The 25583-nt window shown below is 43.6% G+C and overlaps 1 protein-coding gene across 1 annotated transcript in view; it reads left to right on the top strand.

Moving 5' to 3' along the window:
• The window catches only part of LOC124798755 (breast cancer anti-estrogen resistance protein 3 homolog), a 227174-nt gene that overhangs the window by 163977 nt on the left and 37614 nt on the right, over positions 1-25583 (top strand). The window contains exons 9-10 of the mRNA XM_047262283.1: positions 9338-9637; positions 13906-14078. Coding sequence (XP_047118239.1) covers positions 9338-9637; positions 13906-14078 — 473 coding nt within the window. The remainder of the gene's footprint in view (positions 1-9337; positions 9638-13905; positions 14079-25583) is intronic.

A 25583-nucleotide genomic window follows, 5' to 3' on the forward strand; every position in this document is an offset into this window, starting at 1 on the left:
ATGGTTCCTTTGAAAGGACACGGCCGACTTACTTCCCCATCCTTCCCTGATCTATTGGGACCGATGACCTCGCTGTTCGGTCCCTTTCCCCCAAATCAAACAACCAACCAACCAACCAACGCCCCCATAGATGCTTTTTTGGAACATTAAACTGTTTAATGCCATTCTTCAAGCTCGTTTTCTTTTTATAGAGAGCATCAATAGTTTTCATCATTTTAGAAGGTCTCTACATTCTTTGATTGGAATGGAAATGAAGTCCCATGCTTCTTTACAGAGCGTAGGGGAACGATTAATCTTCTGTATTATCCTCTACGAATCTGCGATAGAGTTCCAATAGAATAAGAGTGTGTACATCAACAACACCTGTCGGCAGCTAAGGATTTCGATTTAATAATCATTTCATTCTAGAGAAGCTGCGCGGTCATCAATGGTATCTGTTCTTTCGGAAACAGATGCTATCTTCATATAGTTAAAGGCTACCCGGCCATTGACCTTCTTCTGTGCGAATGCGCACGCTTTGCCCGAACTCTTGGACTCGTCAGATTAGTCTGGCGCGAGTAATGAATGAATGGGGAAATATCTATGCTGTTGAAGGGTATGGCGACTACGACGGTTGGGATTTTTGTCAAATTTCCTGAATAACACAGGCCGCATATGGTCGTGCATTGTCATGATGGAACACTCACTTCTCTGAGCTATCTCGTTGGATGTTTTCTCCTCATGCCCTCCCTCCGTGACCAAAATGGACTCATCATGAAAAATGCCTTCAATATATTTAAAAGAATTCCAACAAGGACTTAATGTTAATCTTGACTTGTCGAGCTTTTGTTTGGTTCTCCGGAAGTCTGCGGACACGGGTACTTGCGGACACCGGATAATTTCGGACACAACCGTCCCCTTCTCTGCTTTCGATAGCTGTGTTCTCCCACTCTCCCCTCCATACCACCACCCGAGCACTCTGTGACACATCTAGTTATCCGAGATATACGTGGATTAAATGGGGAGTCTTCACAATAAAAGTTATTATTTTGTTATGGAAATCCCTCGCTCAGAAACTATGACGAGGACCTTGCATTATCAGCAGTGTCATGTGTAGGGGAACCAACAAGACACAAGGAATTATTAGGAAATTGATCTTCATGAAGCTATCTTTAAAAGTGAATGACGGTAGTAAATTTCTTCTAGAAGACGACAGATTAGAGGAGAGGGCAACCATTTTTAGAGGAAACAAATCAAATGAAAGTTCAAAAACGAGTACCTGTTTTTTATGGATGGAACATTTAAGAGTTGCAACAGGCAGAGAAGAGAGACCAATGTTCACCTGTTTCGTCTGATTAAACGAGAAGTTCCTCAGTGGTGCACAAGAAAGTGTATGTCGATTTTTGAGGCAGCTGCGATACCGAACCATCCTCAGGCTTTCTTTTCATGTGAAATAAGTGGATGTCACTTTCATATGAAGCAGAGTTTACGTGGAAAAGTTCAAGATTTCAGTCTAATGGAGGATTACCGTCAGAACGGAGATTTTGAAGACTTCTCGTTAGCGTGTGTGCAGCATGAGCATTTGTAGAACCAGACGACATAAGTAAAGGATCGATTTAGATCCATGCGCAAGCTCGTGATACCGAAGAGTTTTTCCCTTTTTTGACTACTTTACTACCTGGATACCTAGCTACAGAATGAGAATATCTCCATTCTAATGTGGAATTGCTTCAGGAAAAAGCACCGAACGACGAATGCTGTTGAAGGGTGACACAGCACAATAAATGTTATTTGAAACAATTTATATTCTTCTCGGCCCACTATGCAGTATATGTCATTCAAGGGCATTGTATAATCATAATTAAAAGTACGCTGCTGAATTTGATTCCTATTATTTTTACAATAGGCCTATTTCGGCTGATCATGGCAGTTCAGCAGAAACAGCCCTATTGCAAAAATAATAGCAGTAAAGCTAAGCGGCGTAATTGGAATTACAATTATAGTAATTATAATAATAGTAATTATAAAAATTATTGGAAACCCTCACCCTAGACTCAAATATTTGATGAAATGCTTGAAGAAGGAAATGGAGTGCTCAAACTGCATGTTCATGAACCTGGAGATGAATGTTGAAGGGAAGAAGAGGAAGAAGAAATACTTGAAGCTGGATGACAGGATAGAGAGGACTGTAAAAAAATTACGAAAGACTGTCAATATTAGATCCTGACTGAAATCCATTATCCACATTCAGATTTATTCACAAGTAATGTATTAAAAAGCCATAAAAGGCACCATCACCTTGAAGATTATTTGGTCAAAATTGCTAGTTATAATGAAAAAGCGTTATTAACTTTAAGTTATACGTTTGTGTCTGTCTGACATCTCCTCCCAAACCCCTGCATCGATTTCAACAAAATTTGGCACACAAACAGCAAACTTCTCGAGTATCAGCGCTGTTGAGTTTATAACCTCCTATCTAAAATAGGAGCAGAGTAAGGGCAAAAACTTGTCTATCCTTAAACAGATTGATGATGAAACTGCCGGCCGCTGTGACCGAGCGGTTCTAGGCACTTCAGTCTGGAACCACGCGACCGCTACGGTCGCAGGTTCGAATCCTGCCTCGGGCATGGATGTGTGTGATGTCCTTAGGTTAGTTAAGTTTAAGTAGTTCTAAGTTCTAGAGGACTGAAGACCTCAGAACTCAGAGCCATTTTGATGATGAAACTGGGTTGTCGTAGCTCAGTTCACTAGCGCTTAATCAGTAAACCGTGGGCTATGGCCTAACGAAGCTGGCGATCGCAAATCTCTGGCAAGAATACAAATGAATTTCGCATTTGCTCTCAGGACCAGGAAAATGCCTTGTTGTTTGTAAGTTCCTGCAGATGGTCTATATTGATAAATGTCTGTGATTCCGGTATTGGTTTGTAACTGAAGTCAAATCGTCCGTCGCGAACGCCATCTGCGCCCGATGGTGGCGACAGCGGTGCTGAGGGACTCTAGATGACGTCTAGCATTCGGCGCTCGCGTCCACCCTCCATTCTACCCGACGCACCATATGTCCAGGTGGTGAGGGAGGGGGTGGGGCACGACTTTTGATGCAGAGTGACGACAAAATGACTTTGCACATTTGTCGACTGACACCGAGTTTCAAGGTCGCATGTTGCATCGCGGTTAGGGTGAAACGAGCTTGTCCCTTTGATATTACATCTGACAACCAAGAATATAATTGTCATTCTTGGCTTGTTTCACCAGCAGTAATTTAATCTCTGTTCGTTGGTTACCTCCTAACCACATCGTCTCGGAAATTGTGAATTATTGGGAAACAAACAGCCAGTCACTTCTGACTAGTACTCGCAACAACGTAAGCTGATATTTTAGTGAGTTTCGATGTGGTCTCTCTCTTCAATCGTGTTCCTCTGTCTGATTCGTTGCGGTTAATTGAGGCTAGGTTTGGTGCTGAATCAAGTAATCTCTTTCGGCATATGTTGACATCCACTTACTTTTTATTCAATGACCAGTATTACGAGCAGACAGATGGAGTTGCGATGGGTAGTCCGTTGTCTCCTGTGATCGCAAATTTGTTTATGGAAGACTTCGAGGGACGTGCATTGTAGTCGGCGCCTTTGAAACCCGCCTGTTTCTTTAGATACGTTGACGATACCTTCGTTGTTTGGCCTCACGGTAGGGAGAATTTGAATGTCTTTCTAGAACATCTGAACTCGATCCACCCGAACATTCGTTTTACGATGGAGGTGGAAGAGGATGGTTGCCTTCCCTTTCTTGACGTGTTGGTTCGGAGGAAGGATGATGGACCATTGGGACATGCAGTCTACAGGAAACGTACTCACGCCGACTGGTACTTACAGGCTAATAGTTGTCACCATCCGGCTCAGCGTGAACGGGTACTTCGTACCTTGGTACACAGGGCACAGTCGTTTCCGACGCTGAGACTTTACCAGTTGAGCTGTCCCATCTTGAAGTTACGTTTCGTCAAAATGGCTATAGTGATAGACAGATTGAAAGTGCGTTGCGCTATCGACCAACTGTACATCTAGTGATTAACGATAATTCTGAGTCGACACCTAAGTCTGCTGCATTTTTGCATTACGTAGGAAACACTTCCAACAAGATCGGCCGTATTTTACGGAAATACAATGTGAAATGTGTGTTCCGACCTCCATCTAAAATTAGAGTCCTTTTGAGTTCTGTTAAGGATGATCTTGGTCTGCGTAAGGCGCGTGTATATCGCATTCCTTGTAGCTGCGGCATGGCGTATATTCGTCAAACCGATGTACTGAGCATAAACGGCACACACGATTACAACAGCCAAGTAGATCTGCTATTGCCGAACATTGCTTGGATACTGGTCACCCCATGTTATACAATAACACCGAGATATTGGCATGCACGTACAGCTATTGGGACAGTGTTACTAAGGAGGCAGTTTACATTAAATTAGCGAGCAACCTCGTTAACAGGGATGGAGGTTTTTGTTTAAACTCTGTTTGGAATCCGGCTCTCTCCCATGTCAAAAAACAGAGGGACAGAGTCAATGCAACCTCACCTGAGAGTTCGTAGTCTCACTATCGCTATCTCTGACTCTGGTCATCTTTGGTGACAATAGTGTCCAGTGTGTGTTATCTTTACTGCATCAGTCCGATAACCGAAGTTTTAAATTTGCATGTACGTCGTCTGTCCGTTGCAGTTTGCCTTGAAAATGGCGGGGTGTTCTCCCGCCGAAATATCGGCGGTCGCTGGAAGTGTTACCTGGATGAATTCCCGGAAGTTATTTGAAAAATGTAAGCTGTGCACTTAGGTCCTTGCTTAACCACACCCGCGGAAATTGCAACATATTCGGAAAAAAATATTCACACCCGCGGAAATCGCAACATATTCGGAAAAAATAGCCAAATATTTGTGTCCAGCAAGAATACATACGTTATTGCTTTTCTTTTTAATGAGAGTAAAGTCACAAAATCGAAGAAACTCACCCGCGAGAGAGTGCTCTGTTACACGTAAATAACATCGAATATTGCACAACATACAGCGTGATTCAGCTGCTCCTACGGTTGTTGCTGTCGCTTTTATGCAACCCGTAATGTTATATCTGGCCTCACGCGCGAGCTTTTAGTATTCTGTCTCTCGCTATGCGCAAACTGCTAGTTCTACAGTAAAAATGAACAGGACCTTTTTGTAGGAAATTTAATGTAGTTCAATTTTGTACTGGGATACATTTTTGCTAGAGGCCGTAATTTTCGAGTTAATCAAGAAAATCGTACGAAAGTGACCTTCAAGCCCACCCACACCCTTATACTCAGCTCCCACTGGTCAGGATTCCTAGATGTTGCTCGTGGCAGTCCCTCCTACCACTGTACAAAAATTCGCGACTGCACGAATTGTTTCCCATATTCGACCTTCTTTCGTCTTCACTGTATGGCCTTATTACGACACCGGCTTAATCGAGCATTTATAAATTATAGAATTGACGTTTGCGTCAATTTTACCGTACGATTTTGTGAATTTTTACAGCATAAAACAAACAGTTACACCATTGTATTCGTCAGGCCTTCTGACATTGAAACTACTGTGCTTGTAAGGGTTAAGTTTGAGTCGAATGGTCAACGTAATTAGTTTTGGCGTGACGTTTACAAAACAAGTTTTTCTTTCATTACTCTAATGGGCACATTTAAACTGATAATGTCAACGAAATAGGCGAATATGCTGGTGGTGTAATATCCCCTACTCAATAGAGACCAAAATTGCTCGAACATCGGAAGAAGTTCGTGCAGTTGGAAATTTTTGTACAGTGGTAGGAGGGAGTACTATGAACAACATATTAGAAATCTGACTGGTAAGGAACGAGTGTGGGGGTCGAGGTGCGTTTACAGGTCACTTTTGCACATTTCCTTGAATAACTCGAGTGATAACGTACTCCTATACAAAATTTAACTGCGTTACGTTTCCTACAGAAAGGTCACGTTCATTTTTTCTGTAGGACTAATAGCTTACGCGTAGCGAGGGAGAGAATATAAAAATCCCGCGCGTGGCTTTTGAAGGCTAGATAAAACATTGCGGGTTGCATAAAACGACATCGGAAGGCGTAGCTGACTCACTTGTTAAAGGGGGTGAAGGCCGTACAGTCCAAAATCGGTATGCCAATCAGGCAAAAATTGCCGTTTGATTAAACACCGTCCCGTTTTACATGAAGTAGTCCATAACTGCCTGATGCACATCCTCGTCGACAGGAATGACTGACCGTTCAAGGCCTTTTTGAAGGGACCGAAGATGTGATAATCGAATGGAGGGAGATCAGGACTATAGGTCGGGTGTTCGAGTGCCTCCCACTTGTCTGTAATGAAGAGGCTGCCTCACAGATCGAACGCCGTCTTCTGTCAGACCGCGACCAGTACGAAACTTGGTGCACCATTCCATAACGATGAATTTCGACAGACATGCTGCCCCATAGACATTATTTGTTCACCTATTGATGTCTAGCGATGTTTGTCCTTCGGTGGTTAAGAAAAGAACGTTGATCCTGTTTGGACGCATTTGGTAATAACGACATCATAGCTAACATCCCGCTTTTGCCGCATGCACGTCGGAAACGCAGAAATGCCACACTTAATTCCTTGGCTACATGTCGGTACTTATATACCTGCATCGAAGTCGCGCAATGTTGTATATAAGCTGTAGCAGCGGCCTCAAATGGGGAACTTTTATCGCGCCTGTTATTATGTAATCATTTTGTGGTCGAGGCTCATTCTTTGTCTGTGTTTGCTCTTAATATGTAACAAGGAAATCTGGTTCCGCCTTGAGAAAACACAATTTTTCTTGTTTTGCTAGCCATACATGTTTCGGAAAAGTTTCTGCATCGTAACACACACTCATGAGTGAAACAGTTTGTCTGAGGAAACTCCACTCAGACACCCTGTAGCAGCACGAAAACACTAGACCTGCAAAAAATGACATAGTGGAAGGGAATAATTGAAGCTGTGCTGCAGATGCCAAACAGATTTGTGGACACCAGTATGTAATAACACGATTATCAATAAACCCCACTGAAGATGGAGAGACTTCTCCGAAACGTGTATGGATGGTAAAACAAGAAACATTGTATTTGCCCTTTATTAAATTAATAAGAAAGTTACAGAATTTTTTAAAATGCGAAAAGGGTGGGGAGGGGGAGGGGAATTAATATATAGTAAGACACTAACCTACTTCCGTATATTCGCTAACTGCATACCTCTATACACTACGCTACGGTGAATTCATGCAACTTTTGAACATAATGACCGATGTATCATTAACTGAGACTGAACTATAACAAATCGTACCAAGAGCGACGTGTTTTTGATAAATCTGCAACGTTCCGTTCCCTTGAACATAGTACTATCATAACACACAACTTATAATACGAAAATAACGAAATAATTGAATCCAGTATAGTACCTCCTCCTTCATTTGTCAAGTGCTATCCATTTTAGTGCTCTAATCGATTATACGCAAGACAAATCATTTTGAAGTCACTCCACGGGAAGAGTTACGGCAAGAAAGGAAGAATGTATCGATTGTTGGTGTTAATAACGATCATCCTCCTTTACCTCCTCTGCACTACTGCAGATGACGTCTCACTGAGCACATTTGTTCTGTGCATGCAGTACACGTGAGGCGCCTAGTTGTTTCCACTGCACTGTGTGGAATACGAAGGTTCTGTTATAGTTCACTAACCTGCTGTCTTCAAGTTGATGTCCCCAGCGCAGAAAACAGCAGCAGTTCGTAGGTTCTGTATCTTGAGGCTGAAACTGACTTGAAGTGAGGTTCTGTTCTGAAATAATGTATCACTTCTTTGGGATGCCATTCGCGTATTTTCATATAGCCACACGAGAAGACTACATGATCATAATACAACAAAGTACATGATCAAACACAATGTTTACGAAAATGTATCTTTACACTATTTGTGGCACGTGTCTGTGCCTCATGACTACCGGAGTGAATCTTTCGATACTGAATACTGGCAAACACATCCTGCGACAGATGACATGTCTGTTCTCTTCGACTGCCTAATCCAGAGTGACGAACAGAAACTTAAATAAAAATTGGAAACACATCCTACGACAGGCAACATGTCTGTTCTTCTCTGCTGCCTAATCCAGAGTGACGAACAGTCCGAAACACTTCGCGCGCGCCATACCAGAAAAGGCGTGACCGGAACGCTTCCGAAGTGTTTCGTCTGCAATTTCGTCAGTCTTTTGTTTTTGATTTAAATTGTTTTTAATAATTCTAAAAGAACTGATTGATAGTCAGTTGTTGAGAGATATTTATATTAAATAGTGAAGTCATTCCAATGAGTAGTTTAACTAATAATAATAACTATACTTTAACGTTTTGGCGCCCTTGCTCCGAACACAGTAGGCAATCACAGAGCAGTAGCACTATGCAGGCGGTCTTTCTCACTGGAATGGTACCGAATCTAACATCTGTCAAAGGTACCTCACACCACATTTCGTCATCTATATACTTCTTGCATCTCCAGGGCTCTGGGAACAGCTTCTTGGAGCCTAATATGATGGCTGACTAAGCCAGAAACAGGGCCCGCCCGGTTGGTCGTGCGGTCTAACGCACGGCTTTCCGGAGTGGGAAGGAGCGCCTGGTCCCCGGCACGAATCCGGCCGGCGGATTTGTGTCGAGGTCCGGTGAACCGGCTTGTCTGTGGATAGTTTTTAGGTGGTTTTCCATCTGCCTCGGCGAATGCGGCCTGGTTCCCCTTATTCCGCCTCAGCTACACTATGTCGGCGATTGCTGCGCAAACAATTTCTCCACGTACGGGTACACCACCATTACTCTAGCACGCAAACACAGGGGTTACACTCGTCTGGTGTGAGACGTTCCCTGGGGGTTCGACCGGGGGCCGAACCGCACAATAACCCTGGGTTCGGTGTGGCGCGGCGGAGGGGTGAAGTGGACTGCGGTAGTCGTCGTGGGGTTGTGGACCACTGCGGCTTCGGCGGGGACGGAGCCTCTCCGTCGTTTCTAGGTCCCCGGTTAACATACAATTCAATACAATAGAATCCAGAAATATTACGGAGTCGAGTGAAACGAACGTCTCCTGAGTACAAAGGAAGCGCAATGTAGCAAAGACGATCATTCTAGAGGTTTCACGTGAAGATATTGCCAAGGTACACTGTCGAAACACCTTGTTTCGAAAAGGCTGGTCACCAGGGAGCAACACGAATTTTTTTAACTGCTTGACAAATGCATGGAAAGGATCATCGCAACCCTCAGTGTCGTTAAGTGTTGTGTGTAAGATGTTCAGAGCGCAGCGTGTGTAGAGCGGAGCGGCGTGTGCGTTGCGCAGGCGGCGGCGAGCCTGCAGCGCGTGTCGTCGTACCACGCGTCTGGCTCGGACTCCGGCAACGGGTCGGGCGACTCGGCGCAGAGCTCGGCGGCCGACGCCACCGACTGCTCGCAGGCGCAGCACCGCGGCGTCGTGATCAAGAACCCGCGCTACCGCACCGAGTACGACTCGGCCGCCGAGGACTCGCTGCTGCTGTCCGTGCCCGAGCCGGAGCCGCCGTCCGCCTTCGACCTGGAGAGCGCCTCCACGCTGCTGCTGCCCGTCATCGAGAACAAGCCGCTCGACCCGTCCGCCCTGCAGGTACGGCGCGCGCGCTCCTCTCTCTCCACCTCGCACACCTCTTACCACCATCCTCTCTCTTCCTTTATTTCCTTCTTACTCATTTACTAGCTTAGCTTCCGGTACTTTGCTCCCGTAGTCTGCACAGACCTTTTTCTTTTTATTTAACCGAATTTTTATGTTGTTCACAAGTTACAACATCTTCCAAACTTTTGACGCCAATTAACGTCACAGAAGCAAGGCCTTTTGCTCATGTGTACTTCTCACTGAAAAACGATTCTGGTAGCTGGAGTACAAGATTTATGTGGTGATATTTCAATAGAACTCATCTCCTGACACACACACTACTGGCCATTAAAATTCCTACACCACGAAGATGACGTTCTACAGACGCCAAATTTAACGGACAGGAAGAAGATGCTACGATATGCAAATTATTAGCATTTCAGAGCATTCACACAAGGTTGGCGCCGGTGGCGACACCTATAACGGGCTGACACGATGAAAGTTTCCAAGCGATTTCTCATACACAAACAGCAGTTCACCGGCGTTGCTTGGTGAAACGTTGTTGTGATGCCTCGTGTAAGAAGGAGAAATGCGTACCGTCACGTTTCCGACTTTGATGAAGGTCGGATTGTAGCCTATCGCGATTGCTGTTTATCCTATCGCGACACTGCTGCTCGCGTTGGTCGAGATCCAATGACTGTTAGCAGAATATGCAATCGGTGGGTTCAGGAGGGTAATACGGAACGCCGTGCTGGATCCCAACGGCCTCGTGCATCTTATCTGCATGGCTGTAACGGATCGTGCAGTCATGTCTCGATCCCTGAGTCAACAAATCGGGACGTTTGCAAGACAACAACCATCTGCACAAACAGTTCCACGACGTTTGCAGCAGCATGGACTATAAGCTCGGAGACCGTGGCTGCGGTTACCCTTGACGATGCTTCACGGACAAGAGCGTCTGCGATGGTGTATCAACAACGAACGAACAATGAATACCCGTTTGTCATCTGCATTTCTTCTTAGTGTACCAATTTTAATGGCCAGTACTGTATTTTTTTATATCTAACCCAGAAGTGAAATACAAATTTTCATAGATTTAGCTTTAAAAATTGTTCTTAACATAACGAAATATTTTCTTAAAAATTTCGGCCGTGTATTTCACCCCTAAGGAGTTGAATTTCCAAAAGATAGTGGCACACGTATTGTTTAATTTCTAACAGAGAACCTAAATACCAGTTTTTGTAGATTTAGCTTTAAATATGATTCCACAATGAAACATTTTCGAAAACATTTCACCCCTATAGGTGCTGAATTTCCAGAAACGCTGAAACACGTATTTCTTTATTTCTGACAGAGAAACCAAATACCAATTTTCATATGTCTGGCTTCAAAAGTGCCTTAATAACGACATTTTTCAAAAAACGTTTCATACCGTATTTCACTCCTTTAGGGGTGGAATTTCGAAAAATCACTTCTTCAACGACGCCTACAGTACCAGATTAACACCCATCCATTCTGTCATTAGCGATTTGAGCTGAACGATGATTGAGCTGAACGATGATTGAGCTGGACGATGATGAGTCAGGGAGTGAGGGAGTGAGTTGGTCGGGACATTGCCTTTTATATATAAGAGAAGATTGCTGGTATACATACGAGACATGCTCAGAAAATAGAGAGTGCCGAGACTCTGATGCAGAAAATGATTTTTTTTTTCGACGAAGTTGGCATCACTGCATTCAAGGGCTAGGTGCTGGCAGTAGATCACTCCCTTGTCAGTCAGTCAGCTGAAAACTCTTGTTGTAGTGGTATGTTGAAATCATTGTCTGTGTCCCGAATCCCGCCAGCTCAGAGATGAGGTGGGTAATCCGGTTGCGAAGGTAGGGTTTAAGTAGAGTACAACATCCCGTCAACATCGCGACTGTTGGAGACAGAGCACAAGCTTGGGTTCCAAAACAATGGGGAAGGAAACTGACCTTGCCCTTTTCAAAGGAACCATACTGACCTTTGCCTGGAACTATTCAGGGATATCACAGAAAACCTAATAGTGGATGGCCATATTTGGATCTTAACAGTCATTGTCCCGAAAGCGAGTCCAGCGTGTCAATCACTGCAACACCTCTCTCGGTTAGACCGGTTGTGTTGTGGTGTTACCGGCAGTCTACGCATGGGATGGTAATTCCCTAGTCTGACTGGTGCTAATATCAGAGCAATGGTGTAGAATGACACAAAGTCGTGCTTGGTGTACAGTGTGGTGATACTACCTTATGGGAGTCGGACATTGTAGACTAGAACCTTGAAGACAAGTATCTTTGCCCACATATACCCGTACGGTCCAACATAGAGTCACTGTCACATTCGAATGCCCCACAAACCTGGATATTGCACGATTCGACCAGCCAGCGAAATGGAGATTCACAATGTGGGTGCTTTCAAGCTGTGTCAGGTGCTGATAACGCAGTCTCATACCAGTACACGGCCTCATTCTTCACAGTGAACACTCAGAATGTGACTCTACACGCCCTTCATGCGCGATGCCAGGCCTAGTAAAATGAAATGAAATGATCGTATGGCATTGTTGGCTGGGAGGCCCCTTCCGGGCGAGGGCGGCCACCAGGCTGCAAGTTTTATTTCAGGTGACGCCACATTGGGCGACTTACATGTCGCATGTCGGTGATGATGAGTAAAACACAACACCCACTCCACGAGCGGAGAAAATCTGCAACCTGGCCGGGAACGATAGCCAGGCCCACTGCATGGGAGGCAAGCACGTAACCTCTCGGTTAAACAGGCTGGTGCTAATACACTAATGCTCTCTAGTCTCCGTCATACCTTTCAAACAGAACTGCTGGCCATTGGGATTCAGTTCGAAGCAGGGTTCATCACTGAAGACATTTCTACTCCAGTCAGTGAGATTCTAGGCCAAAGTCGTGTCTCAAGACTCCCCGGACATCAAGGACACCAACCTGGCTGTCGCCCGCTATACTGTTCGGCATCTAGGACTGATAGTGAGGGGTGCCATTCCATTTCATAGCAGGACCCCTTTGGTTGTCATCCGCCGCAGCCTTACAGCACACCAGTATGTCGACGATATTCTGCACCCTGTTTTGCTGCCATTCATGGCAAACGATTCTGGGCTTACGTTTCAGCAAGATGATACATGCCAGCCCACACAAGGCGAGAGTTCTGCTGCTTCTCTTCGTGCTTGCCGAATCTTACCTTGTCCAGCAAGGTCGCCAGATCTCTCCCCAATAGAAAACGTTTTTGCTGACTAGGACAATATTCCATTCTTAAGTCAGTAGTGGCCCGTAACTGCACATTCACAATTCTCTCTCAAAAGTGCCATACACTTTCCCGTTAAAATTCTGTGAGGGTGCTTTGGGAAACCTCAGGAACCAGCGTGCAAAGATCATCCAGGGTGATCCGCCGCTCTTCAGGCATGCTTTTCTCAACCTTTAACACTGTCTCCTCAGAAATTGACGGTCTCCCGCTCCTTTGTTCGTCGTGAATTTCGGTCCGACCAGCTGCAAACACTCTACACCAATTACGAACATTTTTGACATCGAAGCACGACTCACCTTACACTTCCGTCAATTGGCGATGGATTTCAATCGGCCGCAGTGCGCACTTGGCGATAACATCCAACGGGAGCTCCATTCTCAACGGCTAAAAAGCCAAGACTGAGAACCTCAGCGCGGCGTGCGCATGTTTACACACAGCGCGTGAAGCACTACAGTGTGACCAACTGCCACACAAACAGAGTTCTGTTGAGATCTTACTTTTGGGGTTACCCTCGTACATATAGCCTACATCGTATGTAGAACAACTGGAGAACTTCCAATTCTTTTATTTCATTGCACCCCCGTTTCTCCGTCATCCATAAACTGTTGATTTCGTTCATAACCTCTTCCTGCGTAAGATGTGGCTGGGAAGGATGTGATACCTCTACCATTTTGGTAATTTTCGGCGCTGTTTTGTTTTCATCCATGATCGTAGTTTGCATAGTTCTCACCATACAGTGAGATAAATTGTAAAAAATAAATTTTCTCTATACATGTGGGACGAAAATTCGACAAAAGCAACGTCCGCCACCTCGTCCAACTTTTCAGTAATCAAAATTATCTCGCAAACACGTTCTATGCTTGACAAACACGTCAAACAGCACCGTACACGGCCAACTGTATGGCAAACAGTGTGCAGTTTGACAAACTGTTTGATCGTGTACGGGGCCTTTAACGGCTACGGACCTCTGAGGGTGACGCGGGCGTTTTTGTGCGCATGCGCAGGCGGTGCGGCGGCAGCTGCAGGAGACGGGCCCGCGCGTGCTGGCGGCCCATTTGACGCGCGTCGACCTCTCGCTGCTGCTCGACGCTGCAGACCTCGGGCTCGGCATCGCCTGCGGACTCGAGCTCGTCACGCTGCCGCACGGCCGACAGCTGCGCCTCGACCTCATCGAGAGGCAAGTACAAGCACAAGCACAAGCAATCGCTCTGCTGGCTAGCGCTCCCATCAGGGCGTTCCCCACACCACACTTGGACTAAACGCCCCTCCCTACACACGAACCAATTTATCGGTCGGTCGGCCGACGGACCGACCGATTTCGTGGAGATTAGATTCAGTTTCCGTTCCAGAGAGATTCTCGTGGATGTGGAACATGTCAGAAAGCATAACATAAAAACAAAAAAACGAGGGGTTACGCAAAAAAACAGGAATTATTTTTTAAAAGCTATATATTGTCGAATTGTTTACAAGACAACCTCCTTCAGAATGCTTGCCATTATAACTGATACATTTTTCCCACCGGTGCTTCCACTGCCCGAAACATTCTTTGTAGTATGCAATTTTGTCATGTGATGACATGATGGAGACCGTGGCTGTTATTCGAAGACAAATGTTGATGGTGTTAGGACAGCAACCAGCCACAAATTTACTTTCAGTTCCTTTATTCAAAGGGTACCGTTACCGGTTTCGAATCGTAGTGATTCATCTTCAGCCAGTTTACACGCTTTCCTTATGACATGTGGTGTGTTTTTTTTTTTTTTACAGATTAATTGTCCTAAAATATAGATAATTATAAGCACGCCATACACAGATGGTTGCGCTACAGATTTTTGTTGCATGTGACTTACGTGAAAGTCGGTTTGGAGTGTTTGTTTTCACAACATTTGTCAACAGATGTGAATACATTCCCACTGCATTCTTATTGTTGCACACGTAAATTTTTCTCACTGAACATTTTAGATTTGTCACCGAAAAGATTTCTACCACGCACCACATGTTTTGATACATACAAAGAGCTTACAAACATATGAGTATCAAAGATGCTATGATATATCGTAACATTTAAAGATGTCCTATGTTTGGAAAGGATCATATATTCGCTTACGCATCTGAAATGCCTTTTACACTAGCACAGAGACATTGATTTTTTCAGTTGATTCTGTTGCTTTAAGATTTGGTAATTTGAACAAATCTGCATTTGCAGCCCATATTGCTGAAGAAAAGCATTCAGTGGGAAACATTGAGAACAACTTAAAAATTTTACATCTAGCAGAAAAAGGTGCCACTATGAATATATTAGAAGAAATAGAAATACACACACACAAAAACAGCACCCCAGACTATATCCTTAATGAACAAACAGAGTTAGCTAACAAGCCTTTCCAACCTCCAAAGCAAATAATGTAAGTACGGCTATCTGCAGATCAAGTAACAAATTTATATGTTACAATAATTCTCATGATGCTAAATGTAATTAAATAATGTACTAGTTTACCTATACAGTACAAAAAAACAACTTTATAATTAATGTAACAGTATCAACTGAAAAAATCAATGTCTCTGTATTAGTGTAAAAGGCATTTCAGTTGCGTAAGTGAATATATGATCCTTTCCAAACATAGGACATCTTTAAATGTTACGATATATCATAGCATCTTTGATACTCATATGTTTGTAAGCTCTTTGTATGTATCAAAATATGTGGTGCACGGTAGAAATCTTCTCAGTGACAAATCTAAAGTGTTCAGTGAGAAAAATTTACGTGTGCAACAATAAGAATGCAGTGGGAATGTATTCACATCTGTTGGACGAATGTTATGAAAACAAACACTCCAAACCGACTTTCACGTAAGTCACATGCAACGAAAATCTGTAACGCAACCATCTGTGTATGGCGTGCTTATAATTATCTATATTTTGGGACAATTAATCTGTAAAAAAACACACCACATGGCATAAGGAAAGCGTGTAAACCGTCTGAAGATGAATCACTACGATTCGAAACCAGTAACGGTACTCTTTGAATAAAGGAACTGGAAGTAAATTTGTGGCTGGTTGCTGTCCTAACACCATCAACATTCTTAGTAGTTATCTTTAGAAACGGCCTGCAGCTTCTACCTGGTTTCTTTGTCGAATTTTTCAATGTTGTCCAATCAGTGTCCTTTCATGCCCCTTCTCATGCGTGGAAATAATAAAGTGACTCGGAGCCAGGTCAGGCGACTAAATGTGTGGGACAGCGGAACTATGCCATTTTTAGCCAAAAACTGTCTTAACAGAGATGACTGTGTGTGCAGGTGCGTTGTCGTTGTGGAAGAACGAGTCTCCTGTCTGCCACAAATCGGGTCTTTTTTGACGAACACTATTGCGCAATCTTCTGAAAATGGTCTGTGAGTACAGGCTGTCGAATTTTTTTCAATATTTTCGTCGATTCGGGCAGTTGATGGACGTTCAGAAAGAGGTTTTTCATCAGTCGACAGGTCGCCATTTTTAAATCGACCAAACCACTTGTACACTTGAGTTTTTCCCATAGCGTCATCTTGGTAAGCTGGTTTCAACATTAAAACAGTTTCAGCAGCATTGTTACCCGGTAGGAAACAAAATTTCAGAGGTACACGTTGTTCACTTAAACTTGCCATCATAAAAAACGAAACAAGAACAAAACAACGCTAGCTAAAACAGTCACTGCGGGCACGCAGAACAAGCCAGATCGACAACACAGGCGGCACTGAACTGGCAATGAGTTGAGTTGCGCTACACACGCCTAGCGGCAGAAATGCGTACTACACAAGCTCCGCCCACGGCGATGTCATTCCTTTTTTTCCCTCGTAATACTTACTGCTCTGATTTTCGAGATATTGTCAAAATATGTGAACACGTTACAGTAAACTGGAAGTACTGCTGTGAGAATGAAACATAGTTATGCACTTAAAAGCTGGTTTCAACATTGAAACAGTTTCAGCATCATTGTTACCCGGTAGAAAACAAAATATCTCATTTTGGACTGTTGTGACCAAGTGCTGCCAAAATGGAAATCTAACAGTCCCTGTTAAGATGTTCATCTGTAGAGAAGAAGGAGTTGCCTATCAAGAAGTCTTTCAAACTCTATTTAAATTGCGCTTTATCTGAAACCAGGCTTTTAATGGTTGATGGAAATTTATTGGAAATGTGTGTTCCTGAATATTGGACCCCTTTTTGGACCAAGGTAAGTCATTTTAGGTTTTTGTGTAGATTGTTCTTATTCCTAGTAGTAAACCTATGTATTGAGCTATTTGTTGAAATAGAGATATATTATCTACAACAAATTTCATTAAGGAATAAATATACTGAGCAGCAGTGATTAGAATACCCAGTTCCTTGAACAGTTTCCTACATGATGTTCTTGAATTTACATCACAAATGAGTGTGGCAGCCAACACACATACCGACTGACGGCACTCAGCGATTACAGAGCTGACCTACTGTGCTTTATTTATATGTACTTCATCGTGTTTATGTTCTACTTGATCCAGCTTTTTTCACGCACAAATTAAAAACGGGAGTTTGGTTTGTTCAAATGGCTCTGAGCACTATTTGACTTAACATCTGAGGTCATCAGTCCCCTAGAACTTAGAACTACTTAAACCTAACTAACCTAAGGACATCACACACATCCATGCCCGAGGCAGGATTCGAACCTGCGACCGTAGCAGTCACGCGGTTCCATACTGAAGCACCTAGAAACGCTCGGCCACCCCGGCCGGCTTGCTTTGTCTGCTTCAAAGGTAACAAGACAAAAAAAGCCTAGAGAAAGCTGTGGGCAAAGAAGTGGCCAATGCAAGGAAAGAAATTTACCCACACTCTGTTACTTAAGAAGCTGGGAACCGATGATTTTCGTAATTATTTAAAAATGGATGACTCGTGCATTTCGGAGCTGCTGTACATCATCAAACCAATCTTAACAGATTAGAATACAGTCTTCAGAGAGGCTGTGAGATGCGAGGAAAGGCTGTTAGCTACATTACTGTTTCTAATCACTGCAGAAGTTACGATGATCTCAAATTCAGTGCTGTTGTATCCCCACAATTATTGACTAAAATTATTCCTGAAACCTGCACCGTGATTTATAGTTGCCTGAGGAAAGTCCAGCGAAATAAATGAAACAAAAGATGTTCATGTAGACTTTATTAATTTATTTATGTATGCAGTATAAAAGATGACCTGTAAGTTTAAGAAACGAATTTCAAATTCGAAGAAGAAAGATTACACATGGCGCTGGTGGACATTATCTAACAAATACAACAACAGATACATAAGAAATCAAGAATTTAGTAACTGTTAGAACTACACACATCAAAAAAAGTTTTGCGTCACCCCAGTTCCCAGAACTCCTGACGACAGACCTTGACTGTAGGTATTGTATCATAGACACAGTCCCTTTGACTGTTCAGAGATGTCACTAAACCCACCAAAGATGTAAACAGCCATGTATGAGCAGCGCCTATTAGGCGGAGGGGGTCCGACATCCGATCAGTTCGTCATTCCACCAGGAAGGAGGTACAGGGCTCGTGTTGTCAGTAGTTCAACCGTGCCTGGACGGTCAGTACTGCGGTTAGATCGCGTCCGGATTGTAATTTTGTGCCAGGAAGGGCTCTCAACAAGGGAAGTGTCCAAGCGTCTCGGAGTGAACAAAAGCGATGTTGTTCGGACATGGAAGATATACAGAGAGACAAGAACTGTCGATGACATTCCTCGCTCAGCCTCCCCCCCCCCCCCCCAAGGGCTACTACTACAGTGGATGACCACTATCTACGAATTATGGCTCGGAGGAACCCTGACAGCAACGCCACCATGTTGAATAATGCTTTTCTTGCTGCCACAGGACGTCGTGTTACGACTCAAACAGTGCGCAATAGGCTGCATTATGCGCAACTTCACTCCCGACGTCCATTGCGAGATCCATCTTTGCAACCACGATACCATGCAGCGCGGTACAGATGGGCCCAGCAACATGTCGAATGGACCGCTCAGGACTGGAATCACGTTCTGTTCACCGAGGAGTGTCGCATATGCCTTCAACCAGACAATCGTCGGAGACATGTTTGGAGGCAACCCGGTCAGGCTGAACGCCTTAGACACAATGTCCAGCGGTGCAGCAAGGTGGAGGTTCCCTGCTGCTTTGGGGTGGCATTATGTGGGGCCGACGTACGCCGCTGGTGGTCATGGAAGGCGCCGTAACGGCTGCACGATACGTGAATGCCATCCTCCGACCAATAGACTGCGCTCGACTAGATTGGCCAGCATGTTCTTCAAAACTGAACCCTACCGAACATGCCTGGGATAGATTACAAAGAGCTTTTTATGGACGACGTGACACACCAACCACTCTGAGGGATCTACGCCTAATCGCCGTTGAGATATGGGGCAATCTGGACCAAAGTGCCTTGATGAACTTGTGGATAGTATGTCACGACGAATACAGGCATGCATCAATGCAAGAGGACGTGCTGCTGGGTATTAAAGGTACTGGTTTGTACAGCAATCTGGACCACCATCTCTGAAGGTCTCGGTGCACAGTGGTACAACATCCATGTGTGGTTTTCATGAGCAATAAAAAGGGCGGAAATGATGTTTATGTTGATCTCTATTCCAAATTTCTCAGAACCGAGCTGAAGCAAAACTTTTTTTGATGTGTGTATAAAAATTATCCCACACTTTGTGATACTTAAGTTTCTCCCGGCGTATTTGTTCAGCGAACAGTCCACGGGTATACTGCCGCTTCATAGTGTCCAACGGGCACAATATTTCGGCGATCAAACACGTCGCCATGGTCAGGTGCGGTGACGAACTGAGCTCCTAAGGGCTCGCGGCCGGCTACTAATATCCCACACCCCCGCGAGCCGTTCCGTCCGCGGTCCTCGCCAGCGGCCGCACGTCGACATCGGTGATGGCGTTGATGCAAGTTCTCTGTCGGCTCTGGTCGCTGGATCGTTTTGTTTGCTGATAGTCTTCTCAATTAAACTCAGTCCTGGTTCCCAGACCTTGCTAAGATAATAGCCGCAATCTCGGTTGATGAAATCATCCGTGGTACGAATTTTTGTGGCCCCTCTAACGACGCTGTCCCAGTATTTGGAAGTCTGTGCCAAGATCCTGTTATGTTCGTACATCATCGCGCGATTCGCAGACAAACAGTGCTCTGCGACCGCTGACTTGTTGCGATACATCAGTCGAGTGTGCCTCTGGTGTTCTCGGTAACGATCTTCGACGGTGAGCACTGTCTGTCCGATATATGTCTTCCCACATGACATGGAATCGTATACGCCGGCCTTCCGCAAATCGAGATCATCTTTGACACTTACCAATAATGCTCGTGTTTTATGGGCGGGCAAAAGACGATTTTTACTCGGTGCTACTTCAATATGCATACGGTTTTTCCCGATAGTGCGCCAGTGTACGGTATAAAGGCAGTGGCTGCCTGTTCCTCCATGGCTTCTTTGGTCTCCATAGACAGTACTGTTGCGGTGGGGCGGAGAGCGCGCCTGATCTGCCATTCTGGGCACCCGTTTTTTCGGAATACAGTTCTGTGGTGTTCCAGCTCCTGGGCAGACTCTCTACGTCTGAAATGGAGCGCGTCCTGCGTATAGTGTTTTTAGAACCCCACTCCTCTGCGAAGGGTGGTGGCAGCTCTCTGCGTGCACATACAAATCAGTGTGCGTTTTCTTCCGATAAACACCGTGACCCAGGGTGCCATCGGCTCTTCTCTTGAGCATGACGTCCAGGAATGATCATCTTCTTTCTTCTTCAGTCTCCACATTGAATTTGGAGTTCAGATGTGTAAGGACGTCAAGGAGTTTGCCCATTCCATAGAGCCAGATGACGAACGTGTCATCCACATAAATGAAAAACACGTGGGTTTCCATTTTAAAGAGGCCAGGGCTTTCTCCTCGAAGTACTCCATATACAAACTCGCGACCACAGGCGAGAGTGGGCTGCCCATTGCGACTCCTTCCATTTGTTCGTATTATTCTCCATTAAACAGAAAATATGTGCTGGTCAGGGCATGCCTGAAAAGGTCGGTCGTCTTCTCGTCAAATTTCTGACCAACAAGCTCTAGTGGCTCTCGTAGAGCTAGCTACCAGTGAGTAATGAAACGACGTCAAAACTCACCAGGACATCAGAGGCTTTCACCCTGTTTTACAAAATCCACAGAATTGCGGATGTGGTTGGTGCATTTACTCACAAAAGGGGTTAATATTTCCGTACAATAGGCCGCAAAGCCACCTCATAAAGTCTTGGCGCTAGAGGTCCTTGAGGTGACAGTTTCTTGGCGAAACCCTCTGGCAAACGTGCGTCTTTTAAAAGAGCCCTAGTCTTGTTCTCCACCTTTTTTGTGGGGTTAGCGTTGATCTACCTGTAGGAGTCGTCATCTATCGGGCTCTGCATATTCTCAATGCAGTCCCTGTGGGAAAGAACAACAGCAGCGTTGCCTTTGTCAGCGGGTAACACGACAATCTCAGAGCATTCTCTCGGGTCCCGAATCGCCACCCGCTCTCTGCTGGTAATATTTGACTTTATAGGATTAGTTCTCGTCGGAGCATGGCAGGTTTCACGACGTACTTCTTCCACTGTTTCAGGCGGTAGTTGCGCCGCAACTGTGCTGACAATGTCCGCAACCGATGTGTTCTTAGGGATGGGAGCAAAGCTAAGTCCCTTCTCCAGAACTGAAACCGCATCGTTACTCGGCTCATTGTCAGTCAGACTGATGACTGTCTTGCACGGGGCCTCAAGTGGTGGTATGTCAGAGAGAAATATCATCCATTGCATGTCGATATTTCGGTTTTAAGATTTCATTTCCGATAAGTATCGGAAATAAAACGCAAAAAGAGAAATACAGATCATCGATGGACTTTAATTCGCTCTATGTGCCGCACGAAACCATTATGGATTCATTAAAAAAATGAAAAAATCCTTCATTTCTTGCATCTATATCGCTTTACTTCTTGCACTACGTGTCCCACATGAATGAGCAGTTTTCAAATTTCTCCATAAACAGTCACTGAAGACGAACGTGAAAGTTCGTCGCTCAGTCGGTCAAAACGCCTACGTACGCACAATTTTTCGGTAGGACGATCGGTTGATTGCTGCTCGTGTAAGTGCCTTAAGCGGTCAGCACAAACTGGCGTGGAAGTCACCAGTACAGTGGTTCAGCTTTTTCTGGCAGTTTCTTGACTGCATATAGCGTTTTACAAGTTGTAGCAGCACCGAGCATAATGCATAAGTCACCAGTACAGTGGTTCAGCTTTTTCTGGCAGTTTCTTGACTGCATATAGCGTTTTACAAGTTGTAGCAGCACCGAGCATAATGCATGTATTCATGACGTCTGCAGAGGAACTAATTCTTTCTCAAGAGATCTTGAGGGCACTATTTGGTTAAAAACGATTGATAATTTCATATCTTACAGTTTCACATCAATACTTGCAACACACTTGTTGTTATGGTGATGGCGGTTGGTCCGAGGACATGTCTGATGCAGCTCTCAACATTAATGTATCATGTTGTGCAAGTCTCTTCATCTTTGCATTACTCCTGCACAATACATCCATTTGAACCTGCTTACTGTTGGTAAGTCTTCCTCAACAGTTTTTACCACCCTCACATCCATTACCAAACTGACGATTCCTTGATGTCTCAGCATGTTTCCTTCTGACCAACACCTTCATTAGTCAAATTCAGCCATAAATTTCTTTTATACCCAGCTCGATTCAGTACCACCTCATTAGTTATCCCCCTGTGTAACCTTAAGCTTTCTTCTGCAGTGTCACGTTTAAAAAATCTTTTGTCCTTGTCTTGTGTATACTGTTTATCATTGACATTTCACTTCTGTATATGGCAACAATGCAGACAATGACATCCAAAAAAGACTTTCTAAAACTTAAAATTCATATTATATGTTAAAATATGTCTCTTTTTCAGAAAGCTACTCTTGCTGTTCTTAGTCAAGCTATCTTTTCACAACTGGTCACAGTTATCAGTACATTTCTGATTTAAGTACTGTAACCCATTCGTATACTTCGCATTTAAAAAAAAGAAGTAATGCACTCTAGATAATACACTGCTGCATAAGGAATGTGGCTAACGTACCGAGAATATTTTTAAAGCTGAAAGCGAGATACTGTACACTCGGCTTGGTGGTTGATGGGAGCGACCGTAAATGGGAAACGCGTTTTCTGTCTCTCCCAACAGCCAACGCAGCGACTGTCAACTTAGTTTGCGCGTAATACATAGTTCCGGTGAAGAGTACGTAGATTTCATATAGCGGTAGTATGCTGCGCCATGTTCCTTTCGAACTTGCAAGTACAGGTTAACATCCATCCAGATTAATATCTACCGGCATATTTATCTTTGCAACAGATATTGTCATCTGCAGTGTGAATGCGAAATTCACCAGACAGCTTCGAATAACGGTTACTGGTAGTAATATGATAACATCAGTTTAAAGAAAGAGTAAATACAGATGGTTCAATGATGTTGCATGTCTCCTCGGTTTAATAAGAAAACAAAACATAATTTCTCTTTCTTTTGATTACATATTAGGAACATGTAGGACTTTTTCTTTTAATGATGTCATTTCTGCGGAATCAGTTCAGCTTGGAACTAAGAAATGAAATAAAAATTTAAGGTGTCATAAGATAATGCCTGGTGTATACACAGAGGCTGTTGGCTAGCGATGACCAGTATTCCGTTTTCCACTATGAAAAACGAGATTATAAATCGCAATAAAATAATTTCAGGCCATTCTGAACTAAACGAGAAACCATTTTTCATCTAGATAAGCCTGCGGCATCAGGATACTATTTTAGTAATAGCATCTTTTTAAATTTGTCAGACACCCACCAACTTCTTTTTCTGGAAAGGAATTCAACATTAATTGATAACTTTTTAAGTTCCCCCTACTGTTTTTGATCCGAAGGTTAAATACCTATTATGTAAATATGTCCAACCCTCTTTATTTCTTTGTCTTTTATTCCAGTCAACATACTTAATTCTTTCGTCCAGGCAGAAGTCCCTTCCTACTTGGACATTTTGTTTCATAATCTTGGTCTTCTCTGTCTCTGCAAACAGCAGATGTTTTGAAAGGATACGTCAGCATACATACAACCTTCTGTCTTTTCGTCACTGTGTTTATCGTCAGTACCTGTCGCATTCTCAGGAGTCACTGGCACTGGTAATTCTTCACTGTGACGGACAGACCTTATAGCGGACGGAAAATTGGAACATAATATTTCTTTTTCCTGCTGATTCTCGCAAAATAATAGAAACAGCAGATACCAGATATTCTTTTCACCAGAACTGGTGATTTCTCAAACTGGGGAACAATCAAGAATGGGGTGCCGCAAGGTTCGGTCTTTGGTCCTCTGCTGTACTTAATATATATTAATGACTTGGCCATTCCATATTCACGAAGATTCAAAGCTGGTACTTCTTGCCGATGATACAAGTATAGCTATCACACCCGACAGACAAGAATTAACTGGTGAAATTGTAAACGATGTTTTTCAGAAAATCATTAAGTGGTTCTCTGCAAATGGGCTCTCATTAAACTTTGACAAAACACAGTATATACAGTTCCACACAGTAAATGGAATGACACCATTAATAAATATAGACTTCGATCAGAAATCGGTAACTAAGGTAGAATATTCAAAATTTCTAGGTGTATGCATTGATGAAGGGTTGAACTGGAAAAAACACATTGAGGATCTGCTGAAACGTTTGAGTTCAGCTACTTATGCTATTAGGGTCATTACAAATTTTGGCGACATACATCTGAGTAAATTAGCTTACCACGCCTATTTTCATTCTCTGCTTTCGTATGGCATCATATTCTGGGGTAACTCATCATTGAGTAAAAGAGTGTTCATTGCGCAAAAGCGTGTAATCAGAATAATTGCTGGAGCTCATCCAAGATCATCCTGCAGACACTTATTTAAAGAGCTAGAAATCTTCACTGTAGCCTCACAATATATATATTCACTTATGAAATTTGTTATTAACAATTCAAACGAATTCAAAAATAATAGTAGTGTACATGGCTACAACACTAGGAGAAAGGATGATCTTCACTACTCAAGGTTAAATCTAACTTTGGCTCAGAAGGGGGTAAATTATGCTGCCACAAAAGTCTTTGGTCACTTACCTAATAGCATCAAAAGTCTGTCAGATAGCCATATAGCATTTAAAAGGAAATTAAAAGAATTTCTGAATGGCAACTCCTTCTACTCATTAGATGAATTTTTTTGATATAGTAAGTGGGTAATTTCTCAACCCCACAAAAAAAAAAAATAAAAAATTAAAAATATTGAGTGTCATGTAATATTTTGTCTAATGTAATATCTTGTATAGACACCTTTTATTAACCTGACACGTTCCACATCATTACGAAGTGTCGTATTCATGATCTATGGAACAAGTACTAATCTAATCTAACCAGCCAGTCTGTAGTGAAAAACATCTCGGACAGCATTTCATGTCACAAACTTTAGCCCAAAAAGAAGTTCGCAGCGCTTAGCAAAAGGATTAAATTTTGGTTTTTACATAAGCGGGGTGAATTTCCCGCTGACATAAGCGGAGTGAAGCTCTCGCTGACATCACAAAAATAATTTATGCTACTTTCAGAGGTGGAAAGTATTCTTCCTTGATTAACAGA

This window comes from Schistocerca piceifrons, chromosome 5, assembly GCF_021461385.2.
Source record: "Schistocerca piceifrons isolate TAMUIC-IGC-003096 chromosome 5, iqSchPice1.1, whole genome shotgun sequence".
NCBI classification, from domain to species: domain Eukaryota; kingdom Metazoa; phylum Arthropoda; class Insecta; order Orthoptera; family Acrididae; genus Schistocerca; species Schistocerca piceifrons.